Source organism: Castanea sativa, chromosome 6, assembly GCF_040712315.1.
Source record: "Castanea sativa cultivar Marrone di Chiusa Pesio chromosome 6, ASM4071231v1".
In the NCBI taxonomy this organism is placed as follows: domain Eukaryota; kingdom Viridiplantae; phylum Streptophyta; class Magnoliopsida; order Fagales; family Fagaceae; genus Castanea; species Castanea sativa.
In genome coordinates, this window is record NC_134018.1 from 52,364,218 (window position 1) to 52,381,910 (window position 17,693).

Consider the following 17,693-nt stretch of genomic DNA (forward strand, 5'->3'; position numbering starts at 1 on the left):
AAAATATAATCAAACTACTGAATAGCTAAACTATTAGAATAATGTTACATTATAGTGCCTATTACAGTCTACCAAATATATTCTTAAACATTGACAGATCAACCAAATGGAGGGTTTAATTTTAATTTGTGACTTTTGTTGTGACGAAGGTGTGATGAGTTGGGGCCGTAAACAAACCGAACTTTGTCAAGTAATAAATGTTTAAGCTCAAGTCGACAACAAAGATAGAATGCTTAGGTATGGCTTGGGCTTAAATCAAACTTACAAATAATGTTCAAGTTTGAGCTCGTTATAAAGTATACAAGTTTGAGTTCAGCTTGGCTTGATATTAGTCAAGCCAAGCTTGAACTCAATATCATACTTCGAGCTTGAGATCCAACACAAGTATATCATTAAGCTCATATCAAGCTTATTACCTAACTTGTTTTGTTTGGATGAGTAGTCTCAACTTAATTAAAATCTTAGAAATATATCAATTTATTAGTCCAACTCATATCAATCTTATTATCAAACCCATTAATAAGTTTAAGTTAAACTTGTTTTGTATCAAGCTTTAATGTTCACGAGCTTGTTCATGGACGATTTTTTTTTTTTTACTCAAGCTTGGCTTGTTTATTAAACAAGCATAAAACTAAAGCTTAAATTTTGCCTGTTTAATAACAAATAAAATATTAATGAGCTTTTTATCAAATCAAATCCAAGATGTCTATGAACGGTTTGATTCATTTAAGGCCCTAGGGGCAAGTGGGATAATGAAATATGGGATATGGGTTTGGGTTTAAAATTTTGGGTTTGGGATATAGGCTCAGATAGATAAAATTATGGTTTTAGGTTTAAAAGGTTAGGTTTGATGGGTGTGGACTTTATGGATTTGGGTTTAATAAGAAACCTAGTTGGTTTGGTTTTCAAGTTGGGTTTGGGCTTTGGGAGCAAATGCTAGTTTGACCTTGGCGTGCCTCTATGGTGTGGTGGTAATGTTGTGAAAGGTGCGGATAGAAGATAGGAAAAAAATTATTATTGTTATTTATATTGGGAGAGAGAAAAATATATTTAAATAAAATAAAGTTAGAAAATTTTAGAAAATTTTAAAGATTAAAATTTCACAAACACCATTAGCCACATGAGGTGTCCAACACCTCAGTCAATCGTCCGATTAGTGTTGCTTGTCCATCACCTACAAAGTTGGATAAACAATAACATTTAGCCCCCTCGAAACAAAGTAAACATTCTAATTTATGTTTATACATAACGTCACTAAGACATGAGAGAATGCATAGGTGGTTGAATCTGGATCTTACACGTGGAACGGCTGTGAGAAAAGGAAGAGAAAGTGTTGGCTAAAAGATTTTGTCTAGGTCCATGCTAAAGGCGTGACTACCTTAGGAAGTAAGTAAGATTTGCACTTGACATGGTACTCAAGCATTCACAGAAATGGAGATAATGACTTTCTAAGGTTAGAGGCTATGAGGACACCTCTTATTGGTTGAATGCATGTTGGACCACATCAGAGACACGTGTATCAATCACAATACTCCTGATGTCCCTCTCAATGTCCAAGACTTGTTTCCCAAGTGGTAACAAAGTCACCTACTCACGGGTCCCAGTTTCATGTTGGCGTAGTTCTTATTCGTGAGAGAACTAAAATTTTCAAGAAAGAAGTCTGGGTCGCTTAGAGCTCCTAACTCGCCTTCCAACTTCTCAATCTCTTTATTTAAAGAGTTACGCTCTATAGTGACACCTTCAAATTGAGCTTGAAGGGCAGAACTTGCTTCTTGCTGGGATGTTAATTCTACTAGAAGTCTACTGATAGATTCCTGGAGTTGAGTGATTGAAGTGACACGTACCTGTAAGGCTGATTCCGTTTCCTTTGCTTTGTTGATGCATGAGTTCTCTTTAACTCTTAATTCACGAAGTGAGGATAAGGAATCATGAACAGAGAGTCATGCCCTCTTTAAGTCCCTCAATGTAGGGACACGGCTCTTTAGCCACCCGACATTTACACTTAGGCTTTCAACCTCACTCAGCATGTAAAGGAAGTTGTCAAGGAGAAGAGCTAGATAATCCTCTTTACCCTTTGACTTCAATTGGGATATGATAGACCCAATTTACTATAAAAGAAAGCCCCTAAGAGACAAGGTCCATTTGTTAGTATCCTTCATGGTTTTGAGATATTTGGAGAGCAACAGAGAATAGATTACTCTTAAATTGGGAGAAACCAATGAGAGCAATGGATCAGATTCTATCTGGGTGCCTTCACCCTCTTGTTCCTTGGAAGTTGCTTCTGTTAAGTCTTCTTTCTCTTGAGGATTTTTGGCATACACCTGATTTGAGTCCTCCCTTTCAGTGTTAGACTCTGTTTCTTCATTAGAAGTCATTTCTTGTACAAAAACCTCTCGGGTTGAAGAAGTGACTCATGCTTTGGGTTAAGCTTGAGAAACAGAGGCTGTAACCTGTCAAAGGTCAAAAATGGAGAAAGAAAGAAAAGTTACTTGCGCCATTGGATAAAAGAAGAGGTTACAAGAGTTAGCCACTATAGAGAAAGAAGTGTACCTTGGGCTTCTTGATAGAAGGGGTTTTTGCAGTTTTCTTTCTCTTAATGCCTGAAGGTTTGACTTTTGGAAGGGGCTTTAAAGTCAAATCTCCCTGAAAAATAGGAGGGACATCCACTCGTTGGGCACCATTTTCCCTAAAATTCCTAACATGTTCTCTAATGTCGGACCACCAAGACTTAAACTTGGGTGAAGACAGTCTAATTTTGGTGGGGGAAGTAAAGGGGATTTCAAGGCTTGATACTAATATTTTAACGAGATTCTCTCTTTTAAAGGCTAGAGAGGCCACTACAGTAGGTAAAGCTAAGGTAGAGAGATGCCCTAGTAAAGCTTGGTCAAAACCAAATTGGCGGGCAAACCTATGGGGATTATAGGTTTGAGTTTTCGTACTCATCTTGAAATCGTATCTGAAGATGAGAAGGAAAAGCACAAGCAATAAAAGAAAGTTCTTCCTCAGACCAGGGGATGTCTCCGTAACGAGAAATAGAAATGCTCTTTAAGGAAGTGAATCGTGGGGGAAGTCCACCCTCCAAGGCAGAGTTAGGCCTAGTTGTCCAATCAATAGGGTCATCCAACACTTTACTAAGGAAACTATTTGAAGACATTGCCACTTTGTTACAATGTCAAGAGCGTGGCAGGCCTTGGGGTGATGGCAAGCTAGTTTTATAACAACTTAACACCTTAGGGATAGGGGCTTAGTTCCTAAAGTGTTCCCACAACCATATTTGCAAAAAGGCAATGGGTACAAAAGTTTCAACTTGAAACTTACCCCATGAACGTTGCAAGTCAAGGGTAAAATGATCTAGTTAAGAATACAAAGTTCCTAGAAATAAGGAGCAAGGGGAAGTGATTGTCCTTTGGCTAGTGTGAAAGACCGGACTTCTTGAGGGGTGCTCTCAAAAAAGATATTTTTGGGTGTTTATAAGGGCACCTCTCTTTTAGGGTAGTGGTGTGGAGTCGCCACTTAAAAAAATAAATATAATTGCATGTTTAAAGTACCTCAAATGTTATTGATTGAATAAAAAAAATACAATTCTGGTAAATTATCCTTACAAGGCTTTGAGTTCTAGTTATAATCTACTAAAATTAAAAGACAAAGCACTAATCTACCTATCCAAAATCCTAAACTCAGGAGTTAGGTTACAGAATGGGAAGGTGTTAGGCACCTATTCTGCCTAGACAGAGTTTGATCTTCTAGACTTTAATGACCAGTATACCATTTTTGCATGATGTTGAATGATATGTTGAACATACTTGACACATTTGACAAAAATTAATCTAAATAAATCTGCCTCACGAATATGTCTTTTTAAAAGAAAATTAGATTTTTTTTGAAAATTAAAAAAAAAAAGTCTAAGACTTGGTTTGTAAAAAAATCAAATCTATTTTTATGAAAGAAAAAAAAAAGGGATTTTGTTAAAAAGAATCAGATCTGTTTTTGTGTAAAGTTAGATAAAAGTGATTTTATCAAGAAAAATCATATCTGTTGTTTGTAAAAGAAAAGTGAGACTTTATTGAAAAGAATTAGATCTGTTTTGAAAAGTTAAAAAAAAAAACAAAGTTTTGTAAAAGAAAAATTAGATTTGGCTTTTTTTTTAAAGGACTCTTTGAAAGAGGATTCACATTCATGAGATAAATTTATTATGCATGCATCACATACATTAAAAAAGACTTCAATCTAACTTTTAATCCCTTCTTTTAAATTTCAAAATCTGCAATTTTGTAACAAGAAAAACTTTTCAGAAAGAAAATCAGATCTTTATTTAATGAAAATACAGATTAGTTTTGAGTTTAGAAAAAAATCAGATCTGTATTTAATGAAAAAATAAATCAGTTTTGAGTTTAGGGAAAATAATCAAATCTGTATTTAATGAAAATACAAATCAGTTTTTGAATTTTTTTTTTAAAATCAAATTTGAAAATACAGACCAATTTTTGAATCTTTAAAAAATAAAACCTTTGATAGTCATTAGCAGATTTTGAAACTTAAGAAAAAGAATTACAATAAACAATCATCGAAGAACATGTTAAAGAAAATTCTAGCAAAGCATGGTAATTATGTATCAAAACAAAACATAATAAAACATGCTAAACATATTCATGCATCAAACAATAAAAAAATTTAATGAAAGAAGAAAAGAAAAGAAAAAAAAAAAACCTTTTGCATGAGCGTGCTCTTCTAATGAAAAAATATTTTAGAATTCAAAGAAGTTTGTTTCCCTTTGAAGCCTAAAATACTTTACTTACAAAAAAAAAAGTTCCTAAAGTAAAAGCCTCCAGTAACATAAGGGGAATTGAAAAGTCAGAAGAGAAGAGCCCCTATTTTTGATTTGTTTCCTCTATTTATAGAGGTTGGGAGGCTTAAAAAAATTAGCTAAATGATCGGATACAAATTGGAACACATCCTTATCTCTAAAAATTAGAAAAAAGATAAGTCTTATCTCAATCAGGAAGTCCTTAGGCCGAGCCATGAATTTGTACCAATTGGCACTTGAGAAGTGTCGATTGGCACTCCAAGAGTGTCGAATGGCCCTCTTGGGTGTCAAGCCTGTGTTTGAGTTTTAGTTCAACTTGGACTCATTTTTTGAGGATTTTTTAGCCGAAAATTGCACATAGACGCATTTTTAATCCGTATTCCAAAAATTAATCATTTTTTATGGATATTTTGATCTTTAAAGTGATAATTATCTTTTAGATAAATATTCTAAAAAGGCTTGATTATCTACAATTTCTTTGTTATCTGATTATCCACTTTGTTCTCTTGCAAGCAAGTCTATTTTTGACACTAACTAACAATCAATCACAAAATTATTTAATTAATTTTAATTGTCTAGCCAATCAAAATTAATTTAAATTAATCATGAGTGGTCAGTTCCACCCAGAAAAAATGCATGTAGACTGGGCAAATTTAATCATGCGATTTCTTTCAATCCGATGGTCCGATTTGAAAATTGGACATAACGTCGCGACCGTTAAAATCTCAAGATCTTTTTTATGATATGTAATGAATGAATTAATGCATGAAATGCAACTCTAAATTTTGGGTCTATGAATGGTCACTTTAGTTATCTTCCAAGATTAAATTATGGGTGCAAAATCAAGTGTCTACAGCTAGTTTAACGGCTAAGGGAAAATGTCAACTCAGAATCTTCTCGTGAGGATATCCCTCAAATAAATGGCAAGAAAGTAAAATGGCAATAAAGGCTTCCAGTTCGTAAGAGCTAGAATTACCTTCTCCTACAACAAAGTCGATACCTTCCTTCAGGGAGTCTCCATTAGCTTCCTCATCTACGCCATCAGCATATTCTCTCCAGAAGTATTTGATCCATCCCCAGAAATTGACCCTGGAACCTTTGTCTCCGGCAACACTAGTATCTTCTAGTACTTTCTCGCTAGGAGCTTTCCCTTTCCTTGCTTCTTTCAAGACTGGTTTCTTTGAAGTCTTCTTCACTGCATCTTCAAGGAACTTCACAGCCTTAAACTCATAAGGAGATAAAGAGATGTTAACTACTTCACCATCTCCGAATAGGGGAAATCTAAATATCTCGTAGCCATCTTCCAAAGATTGAGAGATTTCTTGACACCCTGTGAAGAATGTATGAGTAGTAGAGTTCCATTGATACAAAAGAGAGAGCAAACTTTCACTATCTTTGTTGATCTCTAGATTAGAGAACACAAGAATGGTTTCCACACACTTTACTCTTTACAAAATGTTCATGAAGGGAGGATGAGCCAACACTCTTCGACACCAACTTCTCCAACCCCTGGAAATAGAAGTATGAGATTTGAATACTATATCTATGATGGGAGCAAAGTCCCTTCTGTAAGTGCCAAGTCTAGGAATGTGCTTTAATTCTAGATCCATGGTCAAAAGATCATCAAGTTCCCCACATGCCGTATAGGGAGGGTCTTCAGAATAAGCAGTTAAATCCCAATCGAGACTTTTATCAAACAGATAACTTCGAAGAAAGGAGGAATAATCCACTGTTCTTCTGTGGAAGGATTTTCATCTCCTCCTAGAAGGGGTTTGTTACTTTTTGAAGGGGAAGGTTTTGCAAATTTGGCTGAACTAGATCTCAAGCTATGTTTCACACCCATGATTTTGGTGTTTTAAAATTTTGGGTTTCGGGTTGAAGAAGGAGAAGAAGAAGAAGACGATAAGGGAAAAAGAAAAAAATAAGGGAAGGAAATAGTTTTTTGCTTTTATACTTTTGAGGAGTTAATAAATTTCCTCCAAAAGAGGATGGTTTAAAAAGAGAGACATCTTTTCAAAATTGACATGTGTCAGCATAGGGAGAAAATTGAATTTCTGACAAGAGATGGCAGTTGATGCTGCTGAGATCAAGGAAACTGCCTTCATAGACAAAGTGCAAAGGCGTAACCCTTCACCAACAAATATGATTTAATTTGCTGCATTTCACATTTTGTTAACTGACGTGTTTACCCTTTTATGTGTTGTGTAGGAATTTTATATGTGATAAAATAAACATAATGTACAACATAAATGGAAACAATAAACATGTGATAAAATAAACTTTTCATTTCTTTCATATATTTTGTATTTAAAGTTTTTTTACAAAAAATTAAAAAGAGGGATTTACATGATTTGGCCCATATGGCCTATCACCTCTTTTCTAAATACAAAAAAAAAAAAAAAAAATCAAAATTATAACAAAATAAAGAAAGATACAGTTTCAACAATTTAAGCCAATAGATAGCTAAACAAAACAAACATAATAAAAGAAAAAAGAAAAGAAAAGAAAATAAAGAATTGTAGGTCTGGTGGCGGACAACTCAAGAGGACCGTGGCGCATAGGCTTCCATATCATCCCTAGAGTCCTCTTGGGGATAATTTGGAGCCTGATACTCCATCTCCTCTTCGTCATCATCATCCTCTTCTTCCTCTTCCTCCTTCTCACCTTCATCTTCCCCTGAGTTAGAATCATCAGAGGAGCTATCATAGGAGTTTGATTCCTTAGGGTCAAAAAGCTCTAAAGCGACTAGACTTCGAGCTTGACTGAGAAAGCCTTCACCTTCTCTTGTGCCTGATAGGAGCGTCCATAAATGCAACAGTCGCTGCATTCTTAGCATCCTCTTCGGCCTTTATCTGAAGATCCTCCAAGTCTTCTTCTTCTTTGTCACTTTAGTTTAAGGGAACGACCTCTTTAGGAATGAAGACTTGAGGAGGCAAATGGTGAATGAGAAAAGGGAGAGGGGGATGCATAGGACTTGGTGGTGGAGAAGGAGGGTGGCCACTAGAAGCACTCTTAGAAGAGGAGTGTTTTGGAAAGTTAGGACCAGCATAAGAGGGGTTCGACATTTTTATTTATAGGGGTTAAGGTTCTTTGAGAGAATCCAAAAGATACAAAAGGAATGAACATTGAAAAAGAAACATTCCCTATTTAAACTCTTAATTGCAGTTAAGTGAAGAGACATGACATTTATGAAGAGTAATGTTTGTTTGCCAAAATGTGAGAAACGAAGAGGCGCCAAAACGGCTAGGAATGTCCTTAGTAGCCATGTGTCCATCTTTGAACGTCACAAGACATGATTATTAGAGTGTTAATGCCTAAACCAATGTGACTGTTAAAGGCCTTTGCCATTAAACGCCATTGACAGTTAGGGGGCTAATGTACATAACACCACTAAGGCATGAGAGAATGCATAGGTGGTTGAATTTGAATCTTACACGTGGAATGGCTGTGAGCAAAGGAAGAGGAAGCATTGGCTAAAGGATTTTGTCTGGGTTTGTGTTAAAGCCGTAACTGCCTTGGGAAGGAAGTAAAATTTGCACCTGACATGGTATTCAAGCATTCACAAAAAGGGATATAGTGACGTTCTTAGGTCAGAGGCTGTGATGACACTCTTTATTGGTTGAATGCATGTTGGACCACATCAGAGACATGTGTATCAATCACAGTACTCTCGATTTCCCTCTCAATGTCCAAGACTTGTTTCCCAAGCAGTAGCAAAGTCACCTACTCACGGGGTTCCAGTGCCATGTTGGTGCAGTTCTTATCCTCTAGTCAGTTGATAAAATCACAGCTGTGAAAATGTCCAAAATAGAGAAATGATGACTTGACACCTGTCTTTGTACTCAGCCATATTCTCTAGAGTATAAAAGGAACATGCAGTTGTGTTGTTAGGGTAAGAACCTAAATAGATATTTGTAGAAGAGGATAGAGAGTTGGTGAGAGAGAAGAACAACCTTGTTGTAAGAAATTGATCTCTTTTCATACATAATACAATCTGAACAGGGCAAGAACATTACATTCTTGCTCAAACCGTGGTTTTTTATCTATTTTCTAGGATTTTCCACGTACATCTTGTGTTTTTTTCATCGGTTTCTTTTTCTTGTTTAAATGTGCGTTTTTTTCATGTCTTACCATTATCTTCTTTTACTTGCTCAAGTGTCATGTCAAAACTAGCATTTTGTCAAGCTTTCTCATGTAAATGTACTATTAGATAACTTAGTTTCCTTCTCTATATAAGCTCAAATCTAATTTGCATGTACAATGTACATTCATGTAGAAATCGCTACACACCATGCTAGAAGGTCCACATACAATCCCTCAGATACTATTTTTATTGGTCAATATAACTTGGTTTTCCTTTTTTTTTTTTAAAATTTTTTTTTTTGAATTTAAATTATTTAATAGGAAAATCTAATGCATTGAAGATATTTTAGCTAAATTTTTATCCAGACCATATTTTTTCAGTACCCAATAAAAAAAATGCCCAAAAAAAGGCCCAACCTATTGGGGAACTAAATTGGGCCCATGAACAACCCAAAAAGCGATTAAACCCACTAATAATACCTCCGACCTTCTCTACAAACGGACCTAGCTAACTGGAAAGACTGCAATTCCTGTGGCTCTATTTTTCACCGGTTGTACCTTAAAAATTGCCAAATCACCAAAAAATCGAGTGAAAATTTCAAAGGTACAACGAAAACAGCGGAACCCAATCCACGACGTATAGTCTAGGGTTTCATTCAAAACCCTAAAATACTCCAAAAGTTTCTTTACATTACGATATACAGTGAGCGAGTCTTCCACTTTTTTTATTTTTTTCTATCACAAAAATTCATACCCTAGGTACTCACTATTCCCTTTCTTTTTCTTAGGGAACAAACAGAACTTAGGGTTTTTTTTTTAAAAAAATTGTTTGAATTGTCACTCACTGTTTCTTATTTGTGCGCAGAAAATTTTGTGCGTGTGTGAGAGAGAGTGATGGCTGGGAAGGAAGAGAACCGAATATTTGTTGGAGGTTTGTCGTGGAACGTCACGGAGCGACAGCTCCACCACGCTTTCGATCGCTTCGGCAAAATCGTTGAATGTCAGGTAAGATTCTCTCTTCATTTCGTTGCTGTTTCTACTCTGTTTGGTTGCCGAGAAAATTAAGGAAAACGAAAAGAAAACTAGGTTTTGGAATTTCAATCTGGTGTTCTGTTAGCCAAATACGGAAAAAAAAAATAAAACAATGTATTACTTTACACTGGTATGCTTGTGAAAACCTGGGAAATAATGAAAATAGTAATAAAAACATAGTGATTTGTGATTCTTCACATTGGTTAAATCACATTAGAATGAACCAATGCATATGTGTTGTGTTTCTCCGCGTCGTGCTCAGCCATGACTTGATAAGTGAAGTATCTTGTCTGCGAAATTACGCTTGTATTTGATTTGTTTTTAGGTAGTTTGAGGCATTAGTCCTGTTGCATTAAGCAAATAAAGAAGAAATTCAGCTAGGCTGCTTTCTTGCAAAAGCACTATTTTAAGAATAAACTACGTTATGGACGTGCTGTTCTAGTAGTTTAAACATCTTGCAACAAAGAATTTAAGTTATATAATACAATAATTTTTGAAATTGAATTTGTTTTTAAAAATCTTTAGAAGCATTTGTTTTTGAAATTGATGGATTTTGTTCGAAGTTTAAGTTAAAAACTCCATTGGGATGTCAAATTTGCGAGTGCCGGAAATTAAATTCTGTTGATTCTCGTTCTGAACCTTATATGTTCATGCTTTTAAGAAGAATGGTTAGGGAACAGTTAGTCAAGAAAAGATGTCAGGTTGTTTATTCCTGTTCTCACTAAATTGAAACATGATTCATATGCCTATGCCTGAAATTACCCTTACTTTTATTAGCGGCTGTCATTAGTTTTTGATATTATTGTTGTTGTCTTTTCTAATAAATTAAAATTCCTTCGGTCTTTTCGTAATACTAATTATTTTGGGTAATGGTGGTCAGTCTTTTGAGATCTTGTAGATGGATCTTTTTAAAGATATTTTGGTCAGAGTGGTTTGCATTCAAGTTGCTTAACCTGAATGTCATTTTGTGATTAGATTAAGCAGGTTATTGTAAAAAAATTGTCAACAGAGGAACTACTCACATGAAAGACAGTGTTTGGAAATGTGGTTGGGATCTATAAGATAATCTCATAAATTTGAAATGGGTAAGTTGGAGTAAAAACTGGCCGACAAATCAACACAAACATGATCTAGCAGACCATGAGAAGTACTGTTGAAGAGCTTACTGATGTTCTCTCTGGATTTTGTGGCTGAGGTTGTGAAGGTCGTAAAATGATAGTTGTTTGAAGAATTTTGTTTTTTTTGTATTAGACGGAATGAAAGGAGATGAGTCTTGTTGATTAATTGGCTGTCGTGTAAGGCTAAAACTTGAATATATAAGGTTATGTGAGGAACACAAGTTTTTCAGCTGGATACTGAGTCCTTATTCTTGTTTATGGATTTAAATCAATGACGATCCATGTCAGTTTGATTTCTGTGTCAGAGAATCAAAGAGATATGTCACCTTTGATATTGACTATAATTTGAGTGAGGTTGCATCTGCAATGGTTCTATGATTCTGAAACTTTAGTTACATAATACACAATGCTGCAGTTTGTCTGACGCAGTTACTATATTTGATGGCAATGAGATACTCCCATCTTCTAGTGCAGCGGGCTCATGGTGTCCAAGGTTCCTGTTTTGAGCCTTATTCTCTTGAGGTTCTGTTTGGTTTGACATATGTATTTGCTGTTACAACTAAGTTAATGTCTCTGGTTTTAGTTGGCAAATTCATGGTTGCCATTTGCGCATGGCTTGGGTTGTGTGGATCCATTGAACCTTTGTTTTAACTGTCTAAACCATTTTAAGTTATACCATTCTCTTCAAGAGCCCTTGAACCACCAATTTTAGTTTTGCCTTCTTGTGTTCATTTTAGTATGGGCAGCTTTAGACTATCTGTAAGTTGACTTAACATGTTACAATCATCCTCGTTTACTGATCTCAGCTGGACTGCTCAGGTGCCTGAAACGCATTCACATCTAGACTAAATCTTGATGTTTTATAACATGGTAGTAATGGTTGGATGACTGGATTCATTATCTGAATTCAAAAATTTTGGAGTGTAGTGCATCTCCTTTTGACTGCCTGGGATGCTGAATCTGCGCCAATATTCTACCCAAGGGCATAGAGATCTTGTACTTCTGTTGGCATGCCGACTGAAAGTTTTTATGGTAGTGGTAGGCTCTGTTTTCTGGGGTTAGATTTGTTACATGTCAAGTTTATCAGTTGGAAGAGGTGTATAGTTAGCGCCATCTTTTGAAAATGTATCTGCCTGATTATTGCAATCATTTTTCTTTCCTGGTAGAACCGCTGAAGAAGGTGGCAGCATTATGGAAAAAGCTAGGATGTAGTCTCCCAAATGAAGACTGTCAATTGGTTATATCCTTATTGTATGTATTGTTTATGCTGTTCTTGGGAAAACTCATAGTTGCAAGAAATGTTTTATGGGGATTAGCACTGCCTGATGTCCACCAAAAGTTTGGTTCTGGAAGAGATTCCTTTTTGTTACCAGTAGATGGGCACCCGTGTTGTTTTCTTGTTCCAATATTTGTTGTTGAAAATAATGACTTCTTGATTGGGATATCGTATCCGATAGAATGCTTTGACTTCTGACCAGATTAAGTGGGATGTTGTAACAATTTTAGAGTGTTTACATGTACTTCTTGACCATATGGTGCGTTAAGAGAGATACCAGTTTATGCTGCAACTGGTCTCTCAGATTCTGTGAAAAATTTGAGGTTGGAGTCTCATATATTGTCAGATGACCAACATGTACCATCTGGCAGATTCTTCTGGTTTGTTTAAGAATTCTTTGCAATATGAAACACATTGCATTGCCTTATCCATATTGGCAAACAAAAAGTAAGTTATCCGCTTTAGTTTTGAGCTTCTTCCCTTTTTGTCTAATTTTTATGCTGATCTTATTGTTGAATCTTCATTATTTCCTATTATTTTTAGTTGATGAATTATAATTATAAAATTTATTATTTCTGTTTGCGTAGAAATCTGAAATAGATTTGCATTTCATTTCATATCGTTTCATATTATTTTGAATATTGCTTCTTGATGGTTTACCATTATCGGAAAAGAAAAGAAAAAGGATTTGCTTCATTATGGTTTACCACTAATCATGCTCTAAACCAAATCAGTGATATCAGCTATTTGGTCAATTACAATGGGTTTGCATTGTCTTCTAATTTTTCCGTTAGTTTATTATGAATTTATGGTCGCCGACTTGACCTTGATGATGGGGCTGGAGATTGAACAGCCTTACCTTATAAGTTTGTATCTTAATGTCATTTTCTTTCTCTTAAAAATTGGTTTTATACTTCTACATGGTGCCCTTTTATATATTGTCTACAGTACCAGTTGTATTTGAGGTTGGTATTCTCAAATCCATTTCTTTTATATAATCATCAATCCCTTGGCATTATCTTTTCCTCAGTTTTATGATTAATTGAAAACTTTAAGGATTAGTGCCGACAAAAAGATATTGCCTGAAATGATTTAGGTTCTCCCCATGAGAAGAACTGGGTAGTGCCATTGAGTGCCCACAAGGCTCTTGGACAGTTTGGTCACTTATATGAAGTGCCAGTTCTTTTCTTCAGGGTTTGCTTTAGGTTTATAGCTATGAAGTTCCATCTCTTTTTTGGAGGGGGTAGTCCATATGCATTTCTTAAGTAAATTATTTTTTAGCTTAAGCTGTAGTACACGAGGTCATGTTTGGCTTGATTGCTTGCTCATCATTTGTTGCAACTGTGTTCTTTAAATAGTTGTTCTGACTTTTTAGTATTGCTTTATGCAACTGATATCAATCAATTGCATTAAGCAGCGTTAAAAAATCAATTGCATAAAATTGACATGAGCTCATTACGGTCTGTGTACGTAGATCATGTTGGAAAGAGATACAGGCCGCCCACGTGGATTTGGGTTCATTACGTTTGCAGATCGTCGGGGAATGGAAGATGCAATCAGGGATATGCATGGACGGGAGCTTGGGGATCGGGTTATCTCAGTGAATAAGGCCCAGCCCAAAATGGGGGAGGATTTAGACCATGGCTATAGGGGAGGAGGCTACTCATCTAGTGGCAGGGGAAGCTATGGAGGAGGAGATAGGTCTACTGGGCAAGATGATTGTTTCAAGTGTGGGCGCCCAGGTCATTGGGCGAGGGACTGCCCTTTAACAGGTGGTGACCGCGGTGGGGGTGGAGGTTCATTTTCTTCGCGTTCTAGGTTTGGAGGGGCTGGTGGCCGTGGGGATCGTTTTGGGGGAGAACGTGATCGCTATATGGATGACCGTTATGATGGAGGTCGCTATGGAGATAGGGATCGTTTTGACAGCAGAGACAACAAATATGGCAGCCGTGATCGCCATGTTGGTGACAGGTATCCTAGTTTTAAGACAAGACAATTGTTAAAACAGTTAGAACAGTAACTGAAGTAATGCTTCATGCATTTTGTATGGTCCCAGTTATGGTGATGGTGGCCATTTATATATATATATATATATATATATATATATATATATATATATATATATATTGAATAGTTTTGGATATTCTAATTGTGAACATCAGTGGAACAAATGCCCACTAGATTATCATATTTAGAGCCTTGATATGGACGGTTTATGACTTATTAACATGCAGGTATGTGCCTGGTGGAAACCGCATTGCGAGTGATAGGTATGGTGGTTCAGATCGTTATCCCCAGAATGGTTATGGCAAGGACAGAGCCTATGATAGGGATGGTGGCCCACGAGGGGGTGGCGATAGGTATGGAAGTGGAGGACCAGCACGGAATGAGGGAAGAAGTTACAGGAACAGGCCGGGTCCTTATGATCGCCCTGACAGGGCTGGGCGCCCTTCTTCCATTGACCGCTACTAAATGTTCGTAGTTATTTTTCTTCTGAAACTTTTAGGTGTATAAACTCTGGTAGGTGCATGGTTTTTGGTTATGCAGAATGTTGCAATTGGGATGAACCAATGGTTTAATGCATTTACTTTTATCTTGGCTTTTGTCAGATAAACATCCTTTTCCCCTGTATAGAATTCATGAATGCTTAATGTCCATTCTCCATTTTGATTTGGCAAAAGCACTAAATGAGATCTTTCAAATATGTGAAAGGGAAAATTGTTATCAGATCTTTAAAATATGAGAGGTAAACAATTTCGGGTAGCTTCTCAGTTCTCAACTCGTCTGTCAAAACCGAAATATGGAGAGGTGCATTTGGAGGGAAAGAAATGCTAGAACCTAGGGGTGTGAATGGGATATTCCACATCTGAAATGACATTTTCTCAAAATTTTACTTGAGTGGACATCAGCAACAGAATTGTTTGCCGTTTCTAATTTATTAGTGCTGTTAAATCTATGCAATCTCCAAGCTTAGTCGTGATGTAATCCTAGTATATATAGGTCCTGTGTTTGCATTCTAATTTATTAATAAAATAGTTTACTTATTGAAAAAAGAAAGGAAATAAGGAGAGAAAAAAGTATATAGTAATGAAATGGAAGAAGGTAAAAGTTTGGTCAATCATGGGGCTCATTTCTATTAATTAATTATAAGGAGTAGGAGAATAAATCAAAGTTTTGTAGGTGTATAAGCTTTAAGCTCTGTCGAGGTCCAAAAAAATCCTAATGAAGAAAGCCCAGTCTGAGGGACTGGATTGTGGGCCCTGAAGGAATCAAAGGACCCACGGCCTAATAGGTGTTCTTGCAAAAAGAAGAATTCAAGAAGGGAAGTAAAGGAGGGAGTGATAAGAAGGCCCACCATCAAAAGAAAGCAAATAAGTGATGAAAATCCCTGTTCTAGAAGCATATGACTCAAGAGAGGAGATCCTTGAAAGGGGTCCTCGAAAAAAGCCCATCAAGAAAATGGAGGGAACCTGGAAAAGCCCATTACAATCGAGTTCTTTGGAGAAGAGGAAAAGATGAAGGGGGCTTATGATGCCCCAAGCCAACAGGTTTTGAAGTTTGAAATTCGATGTGAAGAGTTCAAGGAATCTCGGCCAGAGAAAACATGAGAAAAAAGGAAAGGTGCTTAAGGACCTTTTGAGTTCATCAATCTCAAAGAAGAATTATACTATTTTTAAGAAAAAACCCAACCAGAAAAAATCCAACCAGAAAAATCCACTATCAAGACAAGAGAACCTTCTAAATGTCTCTTTTAAAGCTTCGAAAATAAGTTTTGCCTCATTAACCTCAAAAGGGATCTGACTTACCCAAGAAGATGCCTTCTATGAAGGAAAAAACAACCATGACACTTTCAAACATGGGTTTCTAGAAAGACAAAGTAAGAGAAAAGAACAGCCACCGAGATTTCAGATCAAAGAGACTAACTTCGATATCAAGGAAGGGGAGCGCAAATAGGAATTTCAAGCCTTCCAAGACCAATATAAAAGAGAAGAAGGCAGCCATGAGAAGAACAAGTTAAGAAGCAAAAAAAGAAGGGAGAATATATACATGGTAAAAAGAAAAGAACTAAGTAAGTACCAAAGAAGCTTTAAAACTTAGGTCAAGTTCAGAGAGAGAGAGAAAACATTGTAAAAAGTCTTTTAGAGATATTCAAGGAGCTACATTGATCCAATGGCTCAAATCTCACAAATCTTGTGGATCCAAAAAGGGGCTAACCAAATCTGTGACCTTTGAGGCTTATGGGCTTTGTGGAGTATCCTTTGGAAAGGGCTTAATGTACTCCAATACTTGACTTAATTAAATAAAACTTATTGAAGTACTTTACACTTGTTTACATTACTATTCTCTCTGGACTCTCATAAAATATTGTGCACTTGTTATTTATATTTGTCCTATATTTATCTTATGGAGTTCTTTGTGCCTTGTGTGTAGATTGATTCGGTATAACGGCCCAAACAGGGCTTGGTGAATCGAGCCCAATTCACCTATTCAACACTATTATTCACTCCACTCTCTTTTTCAACAATCCAGGACTTCATACGGAGTTTGGTCCAGGAGGACTATCCTAAAAAAGGGACGCACAAGCTCACCTCAAAAGAGAATTCTTCGAGTTAGTCTAATCATTTATGATATTTATTTATTTATTCTTGATGGCAAACCATTGCTATTATTGAATAGAGTAGTGCTAGGGACACATAAATTGACACAACTTTGTGTCACAACTCGCCACATGGCGAGTTGTGATTGGGAAAAGTGTGACGTTGAGCCATGTTGGGACACACTTTTACCAATCACAACTCGCCACGTGACAAGTTATGGCATAAAGTTATGCCAATTTATGTGTTCCTAAGGAAAAAGAGTAATTATCTTCATGTCGTAATGTTTATATCATCTTTACATCATAAACTCATATTTGAATCAGAGCTAGTTGAAGTTAGTCATATGTTCACATTCTGCACTTAATGTTGGTCAGAACACAAATAATATATCAGCAATGTCAGAGGGAAAATTTTACAATTTTTTTCCCTATTAGATGAGTTGGGAAGTTGTAATTGGTAAACATTATTTTAATGTACGCAAGTGATACGTTTATCATTAATATCATTTGTATCGTATACCAATCATTTTATTCATGGAATTTTGTGTCAAAGGTCTTATGCATATATTATCCAAAAATTTTAGGACTACAAACAAATTTACAATTTTTTTTTCACAATTACTCATGTTTTTGACTGTAAGTGGTGATTTATGTGAAAGTGATAAGTAGTCATCTGTCACATAAATGGTTGTTGCAAAAGTTGTAAATTAGTTTGTGGTCCTAGAACTAATAGTCTCGAATCTATTTTTCTATTAATATTAAATAGTCAAAGAAGTTGATCAA

At 36.0% G+C, this 17,693-nt stretch overlaps 1 protein-coding gene across 3 annotated transcripts; it reads left to right on the top strand.

The window, feature by feature from the left end:
• The first annotated feature begins 9,391 nt into the window (after positions 1-9,391).
• On the top strand, positions 9,392-14,993 carry LOC142640676 (glycine-rich RNA-binding protein RZ1C-like). Of its 3 annotated transcripts, none has more exons than XM_075814877.1 (4): positions 9,392-9,646; positions 9,753-9,892; positions 13,788-14,284; positions 14,548-14,993. In XM_075814877.1, exons 2-4 carry the CDS (start codon positions 9,782-9,784, stop codon positions 14,783-14,785), a joined length of 846 nt encoding a protein of 281 aa, XP_075670992.1. In that variant the 5' UTR covers positions 9,392-9,646; positions 9,753-9,781; the 3' UTR covers positions 14,786-14,993. The 3 variants fall into 3 exon arrangements, with proteins under 3 accessions (XP_075670992.1, XP_075670993.1, XP_075670994.1); XM_075814878.1 differs by having other exon boundaries at positions 9,451-9,590; XM_075814879.1 differs by lacking the exons at positions 9,392-9,646; positions 9,753-9,892 and adding an exon at positions 12,345-12,760.
• The last annotated feature ends 2,700 nt before the right edge of the window (positions 14,994-17,693 follow it).